We start from the raw sequence: 18,001 nt of genomic DNA, 5'->3' as shown, positions 1-18,001 counted from the left end.
TCCCGCACAGGGGGGGAGGGGCGAGCGGCATTCGGACGACTCCGATGTTTGCTTTTCAGCTGTCATTCATGCGAGTGAGCAGTATTTTAACGTGAGATCACCTGGACGTCGGGTGCGAATGCGTTAGTCAAGGGCTTCCAATTTTTTATGGGTTTAAAACAATCAGGCGTTTTTTTTTTTTTTTAATATTTTTTACGATCGATTACTAATCCTTCTAATGACAAGTAGCTATTTTTCCCCATTTGTATACATATTATGAACCCAAATCCATAAGGATCTGGCGTCCATACACGAGGACATCCGTTTTTTGGGGGGTCATGTTGCCCACAATATTAAGGGTGACCCACATGAGCCAAAATATAATGTTGGTGCAGGCCAGGGGTAAACTCGTTTTTTCCTAATGGGAATTGTATATATTGATGTGAATAAATACAATTATAAAGTAATACAATATACATAAAAACAAAATAAATGCAATTAAAATGAATAATAAGAAACATATTCCCCATACGGTCTCTAATAACACCCTCAATTTAATATTCCATTTAATATATTGCCTGCCAGTAAATTACATATACAACAACATATGAAATCAATTAATGAATAAAATACTATAGACATCAATTTCATTTAAATGTGCCACTGACGTGGTATATATTTTGACTGGCTACCAAACTCTGCCAGTTAAACAATGAGTTTGACTTCTAGCATCATCATTAAGAGTAAATTCCTGTGTAAAAGTTAAGCTTAAAGGCTTATAAAGTGTATTTATCCCGTAATATTATCATTTAGCACACACAATTGTGGCCTATATAACTTAATACTTGTTGTCCAGGTCTCCCTTGTTATTAAATTATTATTACTATTATCACTAATTACTTTTCACCATTTAAAGATTGCACACATTATGAATGAATAACATTTTAATTAAAAAAAACGAGTTCAATATATTAAAATGAACAGAAAGTGTTATGGTTTCCAATAAATTGTATGAGGTTATTTTTTTAAAAATAGATTATGTGAGGATAAGTGATTCTGAAAATGAATGAATGGATGAACTTATTTTATTTATTTATTTTAAACTGGAAGCAATGGTCGTTCAATTCTTTGTTTGCCATTGATAAATGATCACTGCCAACCTTCCCACTCCAAACGGATTGGAAGTCTAGCGCCCTCAATGGCAGCCAATTAGTGAACAATGAGGGTTAAAAGTCTGTAAAAAAAGATTGGTATGAGCACGGCCTTTAACTTTTATACACAGGTAATCAAAAAGTAGGCCGATAGACTTTAAAAAAACAAACTTGATTGAAAAATAAAGTCCTACTTCATGTCTGTTTTGAAACTTGGCCCAACGAAAAAAATGTCCACTTACAAAATTAAAACAAGCGTTCCCCAAAATGGACGTCTGGATTCACCTTTAAAGTCAAATCTAATTAATCTTGCGAGTTATTTGTTTCTATCACTGCCTAAACATATATTAACATAAACATATATTTCATATACAAGGGTTTGGAATTCTGAGCGTGTTCTACCGAATTATTTTATTAAAATATTAATTATCTAGATTTATGAGGAACTTCACTAAAATGATTTCCTCTTTTAAAGACAAAACATTCAAGAAAAACATGCATTGTTGGTTGCATTTGTCCCCAAAAGAAAAGCATACAGGTAACAAGCATAAATTCCTCTTCAGAGTATTCCTATGAACTAGAATAAAATAATGTGTTGACGGCCATCATTTTGATGACATTATTTGTATGCTAATTGTCATTTAATAGCTGTGCTCCATGACCTCATTAGAATAAATCCCAATAATGAAAATGGTAATAAAAATGATAATGTTTTTTTGTCACAGTAAATGTTTGGATTTGAAAAAGAGGATCAAATATTTGAGTCATTTTGTCTGGCTAAGATTTAAAAACAAATCCTCATTATGATATCATGCACCAAAAATCTATTCCAAACAAAACAAAAACAAAAAAAACCCTGTATTATGTATTGTATTTATTTCACTCGCCTACTTTGAGCAAAAGTAAACACGGCACATTTTTTATCACCTTTATCATACTTTACTGTTATCATCAAAAACACGCTCCCTTAAAAATAACTACTGAAATTATAATAGGCAGTACAAATATAGTCAATGCATTCATTTTCATTTTCCACGGAGAGAATGGAGTAAAGATCATGTTTGACAACCAGTATAGAATAATATTTCTTCTATAAATTGCCCTGTAAAAAAGTCATAAAACAAAAACAAAAACTTTGTCTTTATGTAGACTTGGAGTATCGTTTAAAACGAAATATTTCAATTTTAATATATCGAAGGCAGATAGGAAAGGAGGAACCTTTGTTACGTGTTTCTAGTCGGGTCTAATTTGATGCAACACAGGTAGTCGGAAATGTCAGCATTGGAGCTGCATATAATTGCGATTGTCACTCTTTATCTTCATTAGTTTGCTGTTAAAGAAGACTAAAAATGGACGACCAAAGCTGTCCGAGATGCAAAACCACAAAATACAGAAATCCTTCTCTCAAGCTAATGGTGAACGTGTGTGGACATACGCTGTGAGTATTTGCACTTTGCCACATCAGATTGACTGAACACCACTTTTCTGTATAAAAGACACTTATCACATTGATCAAAATGCAAAACATTTACCGCTCAAACAATATAACATGTTTACTTCTTAACTTCTTTATGTTTTTCCCCATTTGTAATGTAAATGAAGCACTTGAACATTTGACTGTAATGCTGCAGCGTTGTGAACTGCACTTGTTACAACATGAACTACATTAATAATTAGAAGAATTGCTTTTCACAAGGGCATCAACTTTTCTTAATATAAGCATCACCGTTATTCTTGAAACAATCTTGATTTTATCTAGTAGATCCATCACTTGATCATGATCATGCCCACCATCACATACCTAAGACCACCCAACACTGCTCAAAATTTGCATTCTTGGACATGAGCTTGTAAAAAAACGACTTGATTTGACACAGCAAAACAAGATAACCTTGTCATCTGCGTATCAGCATTTCCATTTTGTTAAATAGGACACATAAGCAACAATCGCATGAGCCTGACGAGAGCATCTTTGCAAACAAATTTATTTATTGAGTGCCCCATCAGGATGTGACCTTGCTTTGTCATCAGGTCAGCCTCTGCATAATTTGGCTGCACATCCGCACGCAGAAAATGAAAAAGCATTCTGCAATTTAGCAATTTAAGTTGTTCCACTTCCAGTCTGGGTCACCTCTGTGGCAAGGTTATGCTTTTCGGATAGGAAAAAGATTTTCCAAACTATGTATTTTTTCATATGATAACTAGAAAAGTGCAGTCGATCGTGCAGTGGTTCTTCCGCCTGACTTCGGTGCAAGCCGTATGGGTTCGACACCCACTCGTTGGCGGCGTGATTGTGAGCGTGAGTAGCTGTGCTAGGCTTCAGCACCCCCGCGATCTTTGTGAGGATAAGTTGTATGTAAGAAAATTAATGAATAAACTGATAACTAGGAAAAAAGGTAAGGCAACCATTGGAAGGCGCATTGTGGTAATGTCGTTGCTATTTTGCTGATAAGCATAAGGTAAGATGTACCGTATTATCCGGACTATAAGACGGAACTATAAGACCTGAATTTTCGAGAAAAAAAAATGGTCTTGTAGTCTGATGCACTGGATATATGGATCAATGTTAGTTAATCATTTATTAAATTAACTTCAGCACAACTCCATCTAGTTAATGCATAACACACCTAACCACTACTAGTACAGCTCCATCTAGTGGATGTATAACATAATCCCCTACCACTACCACCACTACCACCACTACCACCACTACCACCATTACCACCACTACCACCACTACCACCACCACCACCACCACCACCACCACCACAACTACTACTACTACTACTGCTACCACCACTACCACTACCACCACAACTACTACTACTGCTACTACTACTACCACACCTACTGCTACTACTACTACTACCACCACTACGACCACCACTACCACCACTACCACCACTACCACCACTACCACCACTACCACCACTACCACCACTACCACCACTACCACCAACACCAACACCAACACCACCACCACCAACACCACTACCACCACCACCACCACCACCACAACTACTACTACTCCTGCTATTACCACCACCACCACCACCACTACCACCACCACCACCACAACTACTACTACTCCTGCTATTACTACTACCACCACCACAACTACTACTACTGCTACCACCACCACAACTACTACTACTACTGCCACCACTACCACACCTACTACTACTACTGCTGCTACTGCTACTACTACTACTACTGCTGCTACTGCTACTACTACTACTACCACCACTACCACCACTACTACTGTTACTACTGTTACTACTACTACCACCACTACTACTACTACTACTACCGCTACTACCGCTACTACCGCTACTACCGCTACTACCGCTACTACCGCTACTACCGCTACTACCGCTACTACCACTACTACTACTACTGCTACTGCGTCTTATAATCCGGTGCGTTTTATATATGAAATACATTTTATAATAGGAATCGAGGCTGTCCGGTGGAACAAGTGGTTAGCGCGTCGGCCTCACACCTTTGGGGTCCTAGTTTCAAATCCAAGTCATGCCCATTTGTGTGGAGTTTGCATGTTCTACCCGGGCCTGCGTGGGTTTCCTCCGGGTACTCCGGTTTGCTCCCACATTCCAAAAACATGCACAGTAGGCTAATTGGACACTGTAAATTGCCCCTAGGTATGGGTGTGAGTGTGCATGGTTGTCCGTCTCCATGTGCCCTGCGATCGGCTGGCCACCGGTTCAGTGTCCCAGCTGGGATTGGCTCCAGCACCCCCCGCGATAAAGCGGATAAAGCGGTTCAGAAAATGAGATGAGATGAGACGTGCACTCTGGGTAAAGTCTTTTTTGATTGATGTCAAAAGCAGCAGAAAATCAACCTATCATGAAAAAATGGAAATGATTTCAAACACACCTGAATACAAAACTGAAAAAATAACAGTGCATCTATTCTTACGCATTTGAATCCAATAAGATTAAAAAAATGGTGAATTTGATGTTACACTTAAAAATCTGAAATTACATGCAGTTCACAGCTCTCAGGTTCTGTTGTGGGATGTGCTGGAGCCTATCCCTTTCAATATTTGTCTCATAGAACTCTACTGTATCAGGTGAAAAAATTCTCTTTATCCTTCTACAGTCCTCCATTGAAATAACTGTCAGGCGCCCACTAAATTGCTGTCCATTCCACCCAACAGTGGGCTTAAGTTGATTTCCTGCCCTGGCATTGCAACGTAGTGCACTGAAACACAACACGACACCGTATCAAGCTTTTCCGACGCTATCCATCTAAATTTAAACTGCACAACAGCACATTTTGTATCCCTGTCACCGAGGGTGTCTATGTGTTATTTATTACCTTTGTATGATGACACCGGCGGGCCCATGTCCTTTAGGATTTGACTCTTGGGCACACATGCGGCCATCCCTAATTAAATGGAGGCCAGGCAATGTATCTGATTGCAGAACTGCTTCAAGTTAATGCACTTTGGCAAAGTGGGAGGGTTTTTGTTGTTGTTTTACATGGTTTTTCGGAAAGTATTCCATTTCTTGTCTATACATTACTTGTTAAAATGTTACATTATTTCCTTCTGTGGGGAATGATTAGCCTTGTGTGTGAGTTATTACCTGAAAATATTGTTATTTAGCTATGTTTACTTCCTTGGCTTTTTATCAATTTTCAATGTATTAGAGCTGTACATAAGGGAAAAGTCATGGTCTTGAGTCAAAGAAACTAGTTTGATTTTTGTTGTTGTAAACAGATATCTTATTTACGGGCAGTCTCATTGTGCCCTGCGATTGGCTAGAAACGAATTCGGAGTGTACCTTGTTTGCTGCCCGTGGTTGGCTGGGATGGACTCCAGCACCCCCGTGACCCCTGTGTGGAAAAGTTGTATGGAAGATGAATGAAAAAAAGATATTTTATTTTCAAAATACATTAGTAGGTAAGTCTTATTTATAATGAGTGACTGTTACAAGTTTCTCACGTTGTTTCCCCCTAAACAAACATGATTACAAGCACCTTCATTGTAAAAAAATTGCATGAATCAATAGTGATGTCCCAATCCGATACTCAATATGGCTATTTTGGGGGTATCGGACGGTATCGGATTTGGTCACAAGACTGGATCCGATCTAGTATGGACGTGTTTTCAGCACCATCGTGATTTTTGGTTGACGCAAATCAGGAACATGGGCAGGTATGTCCACTGTTTTGGACTACTTCTCTCTAGAAATTCACACAGTATAAACAAACAAGAGTCAAAACAAAGTTTTAGGTACAACCACATAAATATATATATTTTTTCCCTTTTTTGTCATTTATTTAAGGTCTTTTAATCGCTTTTTCAAGTTGGACATCATATGATATGTATTGCCATCGCACGCTGGATTGTTTTTCCACTGAAGTGGTCATAGTGGGGCCTCTTGGGAACCTGTTTACATTAGCATTACCACATTGTGTTGATGAGAAAGTAGAGATATGTTGCACTTCAGATGTGACGGCTTGTAACTGAAACCATCTTCGAACTATAGACTCAGACTTTTAAGATGTCAAATGTTCAGACACGGCTCTTTATTTATTTATTCATTCAGTGACACGATCCGCATGATTCATCATGAAGTGCTTCATTGCCAGTACATCCTGAGGTCTTAATTTTTCAACATCTCAAATGGCAAGCTTCCTGTGTAAGCAATCCTGCTCTTGGGATGGAGCATCTTTTTTGGTTGCAGCCAAGTTTTGGGTATCAGAAGTCATAGGTTTGAACTTGTCATGGCAGGTTTGACTCAAGGCTTCATTGAAATTAACATTAACTTTCATAATTTATAGAGTACCGCCGCAAAAAATGATATTTTGTCCTGATTTTTTTTGGTTAGGTTTTGCATATATTAAAGGCAAATCCAGATTTATAGATGCCTTTAAAGTAGTACAACTTAAAAATGCTTATTTAATGAATACATCCTACTGTATGTATAATTGAAAGCATGAAGAAGGGACAAAGAAGAATATATGTCTGAGTAATGTTGTACTCTATGGTTTGAATAAACCTTCCCTTATTTGGATATACTGCCCAATGTTTAATTCTCAAGTGGTACAGATGCTCCTTTCTGTCTGTTATCCACAATTAACGTACGTCAACGCAGATTTTTATTAGCTTTGCTATTCATTTTCCACATTATCTTAACGATAAGTGACGACAAATACTTTTGAAAACCCCACAATCCCCTCAATCCCTGTGAACTGCATAATTTTGAAGTAACCACACTTTGAGTCTTTGAAAAGTAGATCCAGCAACAAAGTTTGGGCACCCCTGAGCCTCACTAGTTTGGAGACTTCTTGCATAACTGGGCCCCTGTTTACCCTGCTTTCCCACCACCTCCTGTGACCTGCTGACAGCTGCAGATGGAGAGATAGGGGAGCCTGGAGCTGTGAGCAGGACAGGTGAGAGTGGGAGGAGTCATTCAGGAGGAGCCCTGAATCAGCGACAACCGCCCTGGGATATGGAGATGGCAAACTTTTAAAAGGATATCAGTGTGCCCTCTAAATGCACAATACTATGGCGTATCCTCTCATTTCTGCTTATGACAATAAAGTCATGTCATACAATTCTAGAGGCGATTCACAAAGTCCCCCGCCCTGTATTTTTTTCTTTTTTTTAAAAGATGTTCACCTCTTTGCTTGTAGGATTTCCCCTTTGGAGGGTTCAGTTGTGTGGTCCATTTATGGGGCAGGGGGCAAACTACGCCCTACTTCTTACTCTTGTTTTGATGAATGAGCTCTTTGTAGGCCTGTGGAAACAAGCCACAACCCACCATCTACCTCCATATGGCCGAGGCCTATACATCTCCTGTAGCCTCAGGCTGCGGAGAACATCTGCCTGTCCCAGAGTGCACTTGGGTAGGGGGCTCCTTTTGCTCCCCTGGACCAACGCAGATGTTCATGTGCACGGTTTCAGGTTTAGCTTCTTACTTTGTGCCAAACTAAATTGACACGTCTGCCCCCGTAACGCTTCATGTATTTTATCTCCGGAGGCTTTACGCTATGTTGGCGTCGTACTTAGCAGGTTATGCCTGTTCGACCCACATCTGAGACGCGATGCCTAAACATCCAAATTCAGTGACTCTGCACTTTCTCTTAACCCCTTTATTTATCTGATTTAAAGTTTGTAGTACTGCTGATAAGGCGAAAGGTCTCGTGTGAAGACTATTAATCTAAATACATGTATCCATGTAAATGTAGCCACTGACTGGATGTTTACGTGAGTGCGCTGTAAGAAAAAGGAAAATGGCCTTCAATTCCTTTACGTCACGTGTCAAAGTGGCGGCCCGGGGGCCAAATCTGGCCCGCCGCATCATTTTGTGTGGCCCGGGAAAGTAAATCATGAGTGCCGACTTTCTGTTTTAGGATCAAATTAAATTGAAGAGTATAGATGTATATTAAATTTCCTGATTTTCCCCCTTTTTAAATCAATAATTGTAATTTTTTAATCATTTTTTTTCTGTGTTTTTAGTTTAAAAATCATTTTGTAAAATCTAAAAAATATATATTAAAAAAAGCTAAAATAAACATTGATTTAGATCTATAAAAAACTGAATATTCGGGGCTTTTAATCCAGTTCTTTTAATCCATTTATAAAAAAAATATCTAAATATTATATTTAAAATGGTCCGGCCCACATGAAATCCAGTTGACGTTAACGCGGCCCGCGAACCAACCCGAGTCTGACCCCCCTGCTTTAGGTCATTGACGAAGGACAACGATACGGTAGAGAAGGTTTGCACAGAGGGTTAACAACGAGATGAAAAACTAATCCCGATATTCAAGAACAGGAAAGACTGATGAGAAGCTGGGAAAAAGCCTTTATGTTCTTGAATTTCAGAAAGAATTTAGGTCATTTCTATCAGTGGTAGGTAGAAAAAAAAAGAAAGACAAATAGGAACAGCTCATGATCCAAAGCATACCTCTTCATATGCCATAGATGGTAGAGCCATTATTGCAGGCCTGGATGTGTTATGAATTTTTAACTCATTCACCACCATTGACATTTACTACCAGTAGTCGTCTAATCCATTTGATTTTTGAGGACGGGGGATGCCAATTTGTCCATTGGATGTCTATCGCCGTCATTGCCAGCCAATATTCTTTTCTAAAATAACATGAAAGCTGATCTGACAGTGGGGTGGTTGTTAATCTGTTTTTTTAGTTTCAGTTTTGGAAGCGTCAATTTGACAAAGTGATAGTGTGGTCAGTGAAATAAAAAAGTGTGATTTTTTTTTTAAAGCAACTGTTTTTTTTGGCAGCCATTGAGTTAATAAAGACTCACTTTTGTTTATGTGATAGCTGACAAAGTGACAAGCAAATCTACAGTACTGAATGTCCTCTGCTCACATTCTGACAAATGTCGAGAAAATGAAAAGTACATTTGCAGAGCAATTATGGCCATTACCTCTGAATATCTACTTAAAAGTGGTCTTTTTTAAATCTTCAAGTCAGTTGGCTGATCTCAACCCACTAGAGATAAATCAAATCCAACTATTTTTGCTCTAACTGACTATGAATGAGCTAAATTCTCAAAAGCAGACAGTGGCCGTTCAAAACCAGATGAACATTTTTGGGGAGACAGCCAGGAGACAGAAGGTGAATTCCTGTGGAAATAAAGCTCCACAGAGAGTTAATTAAAACAGTGTACTGTGCAAACGTTTATCCAAGACCTCCACCCCATCAGGCAAGATTTAGGAGTGTTCCCTTTGTCCTTAGTGTCCACTCCTTACTTGAGTGTGACTGATGAGTAAACGCCTACCTGCATGAAGGTGTGATTGATGGCTAACATCAGGGTTGTGCCCTCAGGTGGGCCTGCTAGTTGCCATGGTGCAGAGTCATGAGCATTTCCCCCCCAAAAAAACAAGCTCCGTCATTGAACCTTGGATGTATACCTGAAAGTACTATGTGATATTTCTGAGTATAGTATTGTTCCATTTTTCTTTCCCAATGGAAGAACCGAATTCGTGCGTATCTGGAGCCAAAACACCACCTGAAAAACCCATCATGACCACATTGCCCCGCTATACATTTTCTGTCCTCAGTTGATGCTCGAGATATAAACCAGAAGGTAAAAGTCTTGCTCCCACTGCCAAATGTGGCCTTGATTGTTTAATTGTCAGGAATGATAGACTTTCATACATTTTGTTTTTGAATAACAATCTTTAACCTTAAGAGTTGGATTATATACAGCACATTTATTAAAGGGGTCAAGGAAATCATACAAACAAATGGTTTGTATTTTTCTTTGTATTATATAATTATTTAATGTGGCTGTGAAACTAATTTCCTTTATTTCTTCTTTTTTATATAACAGTGAGAACAATGTATTACTAATGCAGGCATCCAATCTTGATAAGGGGCTGCCAGGCTAATTTCCTACCACCTGGGAACGTGAAGCCACCTAATTTAATTAATCAAATCCGATAAATAATACCAGCACGGTAAACCAGTGGTTAGCACATCTGCTTTACAGTTCTTAGTGCTGTGTTTATGGAAGTAAATATGGCCATACGTGTGGGTTTAGTGCATAGGGTCTTTTGGCTATTTTATGTACTTTGTTTTTGAAGCTTTGGAACTTAGAGAGCTATTTTGGATATTGAATTTGCAAGTCAAATGAATGTTTCCAATGACCGCTTAATGTTCTGTTTTTTACATCTAAAACTTTTCGTTAAAGGCTACAGTGTTTCTACTAAAATACTTAGTCTGGATCCTTGGGACTGAAAAAAACAAACTGAATTTCACAGTTGAATTTGGGCAGATTCGTTTTTTAGTTGACCCGCACTGTGAACCAACCCCTTTTTTCTTTCCTTGCTAGCTGAATCTTTTGCAATAGAACCAAGTGTTGCTCTTAATGTGGTACTGCACTTAAGGAAAACTAAATTAGGAATGGCATAGCCAGTGTACTTGGTATTTAAAAAAAATACTGAAAAGTGATCATTTAAAATTTGAGATATGCTGGTGTCCAAAATGATGAACCACGGGGAACATTGTACTCAGTGCATTTTTAATTACCGCATTTCCACGACTATAAGGCACACATAAAAGTCTTAAATTTTCTCCAAAATAGACAGGGCGCCTTATAATCTAGTGCACTTTATATATGGACCAATACTAAAATTGTTATCACGATAAAATAAAATAAATCAGTCGATAGGGTACACCATCCTCTACAGCTCTCACAACTACGGCAAGCACCCCCCGACTCTACTATTTTCCCAATAGAAAAAGTACTGCACAGTGACTGCTGGGATATGTAGTTCTTTTGTCAATACACCCAATGGATTGTGGCCTGTATACATCGACATTAACACAGCTTTACGAAGCATGGAAAGCAGCGTTGGAAAAGTTACGCTAGCTACTAGCTAGCTACTATTTGCGAATGGATTGTGGCCGCCTGGACGAACGTATAAAATTCAGCGTTTTCGATGACTCATTTGGACAATTGTTCAATTCGGACACAGAAAATAAGGACTTTGATGCATTTGTGGGTGATGATGACGTGAGTACATTGTAAAATGGCTAAATAAAGTACAACCGAACTCAGTTTTGCTTCCGTTGCCTTTTTAAAACGTGTTTTTAGCGTGTGGGTGTAGCTTGTATGTTTAAGCTGGTGTATGTTTTGCCATGCCTGGCTGCGTCTATAAAAACGGTGCGTCCTTTGTGTGTGTAAAATACAGAAATAGCACTCGTTATTGACACTGCGGCTAAAAATACGATGCGCCGTATAGTCATGAAAATACGGTATTTAACAGTTCTGAGAATCATCTTGATTTTTCTCTGCGTGAAAAATACATTTAAGAAATAAAGTCAAATAAGATGGACAATTGTATTGTTATACTGAAAAATGCACAGCTGCTCTCATATCAGCATAATCTTCTTTGCTTTATAGATGTGAGAACTGCGTGGAGATGCTGTTCGTCCGTGGCTCCAGCAACTGTGTGCAGTGCGACACACCCCTAAGGAAGAGTAACTTCCGCGTGCAGCTCTTCGAAGACCCCACCGTTGACAAAGAGGTTGAGATCCGCAAGAAGGTGCTGAAGATGTGAGTGAGCAAAGGGGGGTGGGTGAGGGGTGTGGCTGTCCCGTGTTTATCTGTCATCCCGTGCCCCATCCCACTTCTTAAGCCACCTTTGTCTTCCTCATTACGTTGTTTGTTTTGTAGACAATGAGTCTCCCTGGGGGGGCCCCAAGAGGGAAGGCTTTTTCCTGCCATTTTTTTTAAATCGGCCTCCCCTCCTTGCCTCTTTTTTCCCCATCTCATCTGTCCCTTAATAGCACCTTAATTGACGTATAATATGTGTCTATTAGGCAGAATGCAGACATGCTATTATAAAATGGTTGATTGATTGCGGGATTTTAATGTCGGCGCGTATTTGCCTTCCTCTGCTTTCTTGTCTGGTTCTGCAGTTACAACAAGAGGGCTTGCGACTTCCCCAGCCTGAGAGAATATAACGACTTCTTGGAGCAAGTGGAAGACGTAGGTATGAGCATTGAATGACTAAATGCTCACTGTACAAGTCTGCTAAAAGGATCTTTCCAGCCGCCGTAATGATTTCTCCCCAGCTGTATGGAGAGATGTTTAACAGGCATTAAGTGCATGCCAGCTTGGGTCATAGATCATAGACTAGAGCTGCCAATGCTAACACATGATGAATGCCAACATCCCACAAGCTTTTAGGCCTTAATTGTCTATGAGGCAGCCTCCAAGGGTTTTTTTGCTCCATGTGAGGATTCACCATGTTTTTATGTACAATTCAACAGTACCTACAGATTTATTGCCCAACTGGGTGTCATTGAGAAAACTTTCAAACCTGGTAGTTGTCATTCACTGTTCAAATAGATTGGTTGTCTGTTGCCGCCAATGGAAGATAATAGTTGATTAATGCTTTTTTTTAACACCGTGAATCACACTTTGCCACATTTGGCTGGTGAAAGCTGCTACATAAATGTGTCTTGATTGATTGAGTTCAAATGTATTTGGTTTCCATTGGATCTTCTTTTGAATTAAAAAAAACTGACTGCAGCATTTTCTGTATAATTTGAGTTGGCAAGTGTTTTTAATTGTGTTTGGGGTTTTCTCTCTTTGCAGTGTTTAATCTGACAAACAATATTGATGTGGATGACACCAAGTTGAGGATGGAGCAGTATCAGCGGGAGAACAAAGACTTGATCCATAAAAACAAAGCTAAACTTGTAAGTAAATTGTTAGTTTATTGTTATAAAGTTAGCTTTACATGCAATATACCCTGGATTGTAAAAAAAATCCCTTTGGCTTCAGGTCCTTATCTATAACATATATTGAGATTGAAAAGAAAGAAATTGTGCTGTGTCTTGCTATGGTATATAAACATATCCCATTACAAGCACTTTTAGTATGGCTCTATCTAGTTAGTCCAAACTTCTACCAATCTATCATAAGAATTGATTATCATGCTTATATGACAAGCTCATGTTTATTCATTCATTCATTTTCCGAACCGCTTATCCTCACAAGGATCACGGGGGGTGCTGGAGCCTATCCCAGCCACCTATGGGCACCAGGCAGGGGACATCCTGAATCGGTGGCCAGCCAATCGCAGGGCACAAGGAGACGGACAGTCTTTCACTCTCACACTCATATCTAAGGGCAATTTAGAGTCCTCAACCAGCCTACCCTGCATGCTTCTGGGACGTGGGAGTAAACCGGAGTACCCGGAGAAAACCCACACAAGCCTGGGGAGAACAAGAAAACTCCACACAGTGAGGAACGACCTGGGATCGAACCATCGACCCCAGACCTGTGAGGCAGACGCACAAATCACTCGCTGTCAAGAATTCTTAATCCAGTGCTTGTACTGGATCTCATTAGTTTGTGGTACACATAACAACAGGGCCGTTTTGTGTTTACTTTCCCAGTCCTTTTAGTGAGTGTTGGATTTGTGGTTTCTTGACTTTACTGACTCCAACTTACCTTACTCTCCTCAGACTCGAGAGCAGGAGGATTTGGAGGAGCTGCTCATACTGGAACAACAGGGCAATGAGCAGCGGAGATTGGATGTGCTGCAGGAGGAGCAGAGGCAGCTGCTGGCCAAAAAGAAGAGCAAGCAAGCTTTGCTAGATGAACTGGTGAGAAGTCCGCTAACAATACCTTGTCTGTCTGGTGAGAATATGATTCCTTAGAAGACACCACATTATTAGGTACCGTATTTTCACGACTATACAGCGCATCGTATTTTTAGCCGCAGTGTCAGTAACAAGTGCTATTTCTGTATTTTACACACACAAAGGACGCACCGTTTTTATAGACGAAGCCAGGCATGGCAAAACATACACCAGCTTAAACATACACGCTACACCCACACTCTAAAAACACATTTTTAAAAAGGCAACAGAAGCAAAACTGAGTTCGGTTGTACTTTATTTAGCCATTTTACAATGTACTCGCGTCATTATTTCATTTTCGTGACTTGGTCGCAAATCAAAAGTGACGGCGAGCCGTGAAAAAAGCCATCCGGTCACTGCGCAGTACTTTTTCTACGGGAAAAATAGTAGAGTCGGGGGCTGCTTGCCGTAGTTGTGAGAGCTGTAGAGGATGGTGTATCCTATCGACTGATTTATTTTATTTTATCGTGATAATTTTTTTAGTATTGGTCCATATATAAAGCGCACTGGATTATAAGGCGCACTGTCTATTTTGGAGAAAATATAAGACTTTTATGTGCGCCTTATAGTCGTGAAAATACAGTACTATATATTCCATGTTGACGAACCCGAACACACATGCACACACACACAGCCCGAGGGTTCATGGCTGATCATTAAGAGCTTACTACCAGTCATTGTGCTGCTGGGGGCATTGTTCTCATTCTGGTATTCCAAAGCCTCTCGGCTCCATTGTGCTGAAATACAGGCTTTGAGAGTGATTGTTCTAGCAGTGCGGCCTGTTCAAGCACCATCACAGATAGCAGGTTAAGCTGTGTGTTTGTTTGTATAAGGCACAGGGCCGGTCCACTGTAGGCAGATGAGATCAGTGGCTCACTCCCCCTTGGGGGAACCCTCCTGAGTCCTGACATCTGTACATCCTAGCTCCCCCAAAACACAGCTCCTCCACATACATACAGAGGATCTAAATAAATGTCATGCATTTTTGGTGATTCTCAACTTGTGGAGGAAATTCACAATCTAAATCCCCTATCAATTGAGAATAGATGGGGTGCCATGTTTGATTTGATATTCGTATCCAAAGTTTTTGATAGATGCTTACCTACATATGACATGTTGGGAGTTATTCGAACACGTGTTTTTCATTTGTTCTTTAAGCGTTGGGGACATTTTCAATAATCACTGCAATATCATGACTAACTTTTAAACCACCCTTTATAATCAGCGACTACATTCTTGTTCTGTTGTGATTTGTTTGCCAAAACAAATTGTCTTAGACTTCCTTCCAATTTTTCGGATAATATAGAGGAGATATCGCCATAACCATCGAAAAACCGTGAAGTCGGATCACCCCTATTATATTTACATTCCATACATGTTTTTGCATCTATACAATATCAAGAAGTGTTTATATTAAACGTTTCACAGTTATAGGCATATGTAGATACTGTAATGAACTAATATTTAAAAATGATCTATATATAAAAAAAAAATGTAAATACTTTAAAAACTACTCACAATGACAATAGCTCTACTCCGCATGATTTTAATATTTTAATTTGGATAAAAAGATGAGAGACCTGTGCAGCACGATAAAGTTGAAGTGAAGATTATGACACTGAAGATTTAATGGACAGGTTATTGAGAGCTTTATACCAAGTTAGGTAATGCCCAAGGCGAAGCAGGAGCCTCTGGGAGAGCTTTTCGGCACACAAGGAACATGGTGGTGGGGAGTTGTGACGGCATTTTCTTTTTTTTGTACAAATATGGTTTTGTACAAGGACATGGCACCATCAAGACGATGGCCAAATTCAATCGCTGGACTATGCTTACGTGTTTCAGCGTGAATTTTGATTTTATGAACATTTGAATGAACATTTTTTGATTTTGGATACAGTGATAGACTGTAGCCGTGAAGTGGCGAGGCTGACAGTATTTTTTTATTTTATTTTATTTTTTTAAGACCAGAGATCACTACATTCGGATCCAGTTGTCTTATCCAAGACAACAAAATGTTTTATGAATCCACTGAAGCATGACATAATTACAACCAGATCAGATGAAATTTGACAGCGACTAGACTGTAAGCCTCTGAACATATTCAATACTGTAGTCCTTGGTACATTCAAATTGTTGCCAAATGCAAATATGGATTGGCTCCAGATGTCAGTGCGTTGAACATTTCAGTATAGGCTGTTCCCCTACTTTCAGGTTCTTCAAATTAAAACAAAACAAAAAATGTGATTAAATAGAACAAAAGCATTGACAGGGGTGTAACGTCCTTGTTTTAGCTTTATAGCAATAAAAAAAGCTATTAATTTAAAAAAACAATTTTGATGTTAGGATCATCACAAACATTCATTCATGGCGTCTCTGGAAGAATGCAAGTATGATAAATGAGGGTCTATCTTTCCAAAACTGGCTGGAATTTGTACACTGATCGTAGCAATGTAAGCATAACCAACTCAATGGAGATTGCAGGACATGTCTATACTGAAAAGTATGAAATTGTTTGGCAGTTATCTTTTAATGAAAAGGTGTCCTACAAAAACCATGAAAAAAGTACTACCTCATCAATCAGTGAACAATGTTTCCAAGTTTTTTTTCCCTCTGTATTAAACAACACTTCACTGAAGACAGTGAAAGGTTCAATCTTTCGGTTAATGGAAAAAAGGTGGTGAAGTGCTCTTAATGCAACCTCTTATTTTTTCAGGAAAAGTCTCAGCTTCCTGCCTCCGTCTTGCTTGCCCAACACAAGGCCCGTGTTTCACAGCTGGAGACCGAAATCGAGCAGCAGAAACACATGGTCAAAAGCACGAATATATTTTCAACAGGAATTCAGATGGTGAGTGAAACAACTTTTCTGTTATTTACCTCTAGTGGAAGACAAAAAAATAGTTTAGATGAACTGTTGTGTTGGCTCAAAATATGAAAAGAAGGCGTTACTCCCTTTTCTGGTTCTCCTTTACTGTAAGAAAAGGTCTGCAGTCCTTCCGTCATATGATCAGGTTGTTCTGAGCCAGAGCGGGGGGCCCTGAGAGAGCGACCTTGTGACTCGGGCCCCTCTTAGCTTTTCATGCGTGCTGAGACCTTCCATTTTGCTGCTGTTCTACTTTCCAGTCATTTGTTTTCATTTTATTGTGATGAGACAGGCTGTGTTATCAACTGAACCCCTCCCCAACAACCCTCATGAGGAGTACTGCTATTCCCACAGTTCAGTGATGCATGGGAGAGATATCTGCAAGGATGTCACCTATAGATTTCTGCTGGATCCACGCTATCTTACTATCATTTTTTTTTTCAAAGAAGCTCATCTTGTGATCTTGGACCATGTTTCTACATTATCATTAAGATCAAAAGGCCCTAAATCTTTGCACCTTTTTGTTCAATACTGCGCAACTTGCTGATGGCAAGAAAAACAGCGTTATTATACTGCCTTTGGTTTCGTTTGTGGTCACACTCCCACCCCAACCCCTTCATTTATTTTCACTCTACCATCCCTAAGCTCTCTTCATACATATGCTCCGCTCAGCTGCAAGTTGGGAGAACATGTGGGTTTGAATTTTCCTTCACTCTGGTGTCCAAAAGAATGACTTGTGTTTTACTTGGTGAGATTTCAGCACACCACGGCAAATTCTTGCAGATTGCTGGAATTCATTTATCTTCTAGGTTGTGGTCCCTTGTTCCGAGATGACTTTGTGTTGGAGGAA

At 39.4% G+C, this 18,001-nt stretch overlaps 1 protein-coding gene across 1 annotated transcript in view; it reads left to right on the top strand.

Moving 5' to 3' along the window:
- Positions 1-2,361: 2,361 nt before the first annotated feature.
- The window catches only part of mnat1 (MNAT1 component of CDK activating kinase), a 39,987-nt gene continuing 24,347 nt past the window's right edge, over positions 2,362-18,001 (top strand). The window contains exons 1-6 of the mRNA XM_077620551.1: positions 2,362-2,568; positions 12,040-12,192; positions 12,558-12,631; positions 13,240-13,343; positions 14,115-14,255; positions 17,005-17,136. Of these exons, the coding sequence (XP_077476677.1) occupies positions 2,480-2,568; positions 12,040-12,192; positions 12,558-12,631; positions 13,240-13,343; positions 14,115-14,255; positions 17,005-17,136 (693 nt within the window). The 5' untranslated portion in view covers positions 2,362-2,479. The remainder of the gene's footprint in view (positions 2,569-12,039; positions 12,193-12,557; positions 12,632-13,239; positions 13,344-14,114; positions 14,256-17,004; positions 17,137-18,001) is intronic.

Source organism: Stigmatopora argus, chromosome 15, assembly GCF_051989625.1.
Source record: "Stigmatopora argus isolate UIUO_Sarg chromosome 15, RoL_Sarg_1.0, whole genome shotgun sequence".
NCBI lineage: Eukaryota > Metazoa > Chordata > Actinopteri > Syngnathiformes > Syngnathidae > Stigmatopora > Stigmatopora argus.
The sequence above is the reverse complement of the archived record's forward strand: the minus strand, read 5'-3'. Positions and strand labels throughout refer to the sequence as shown.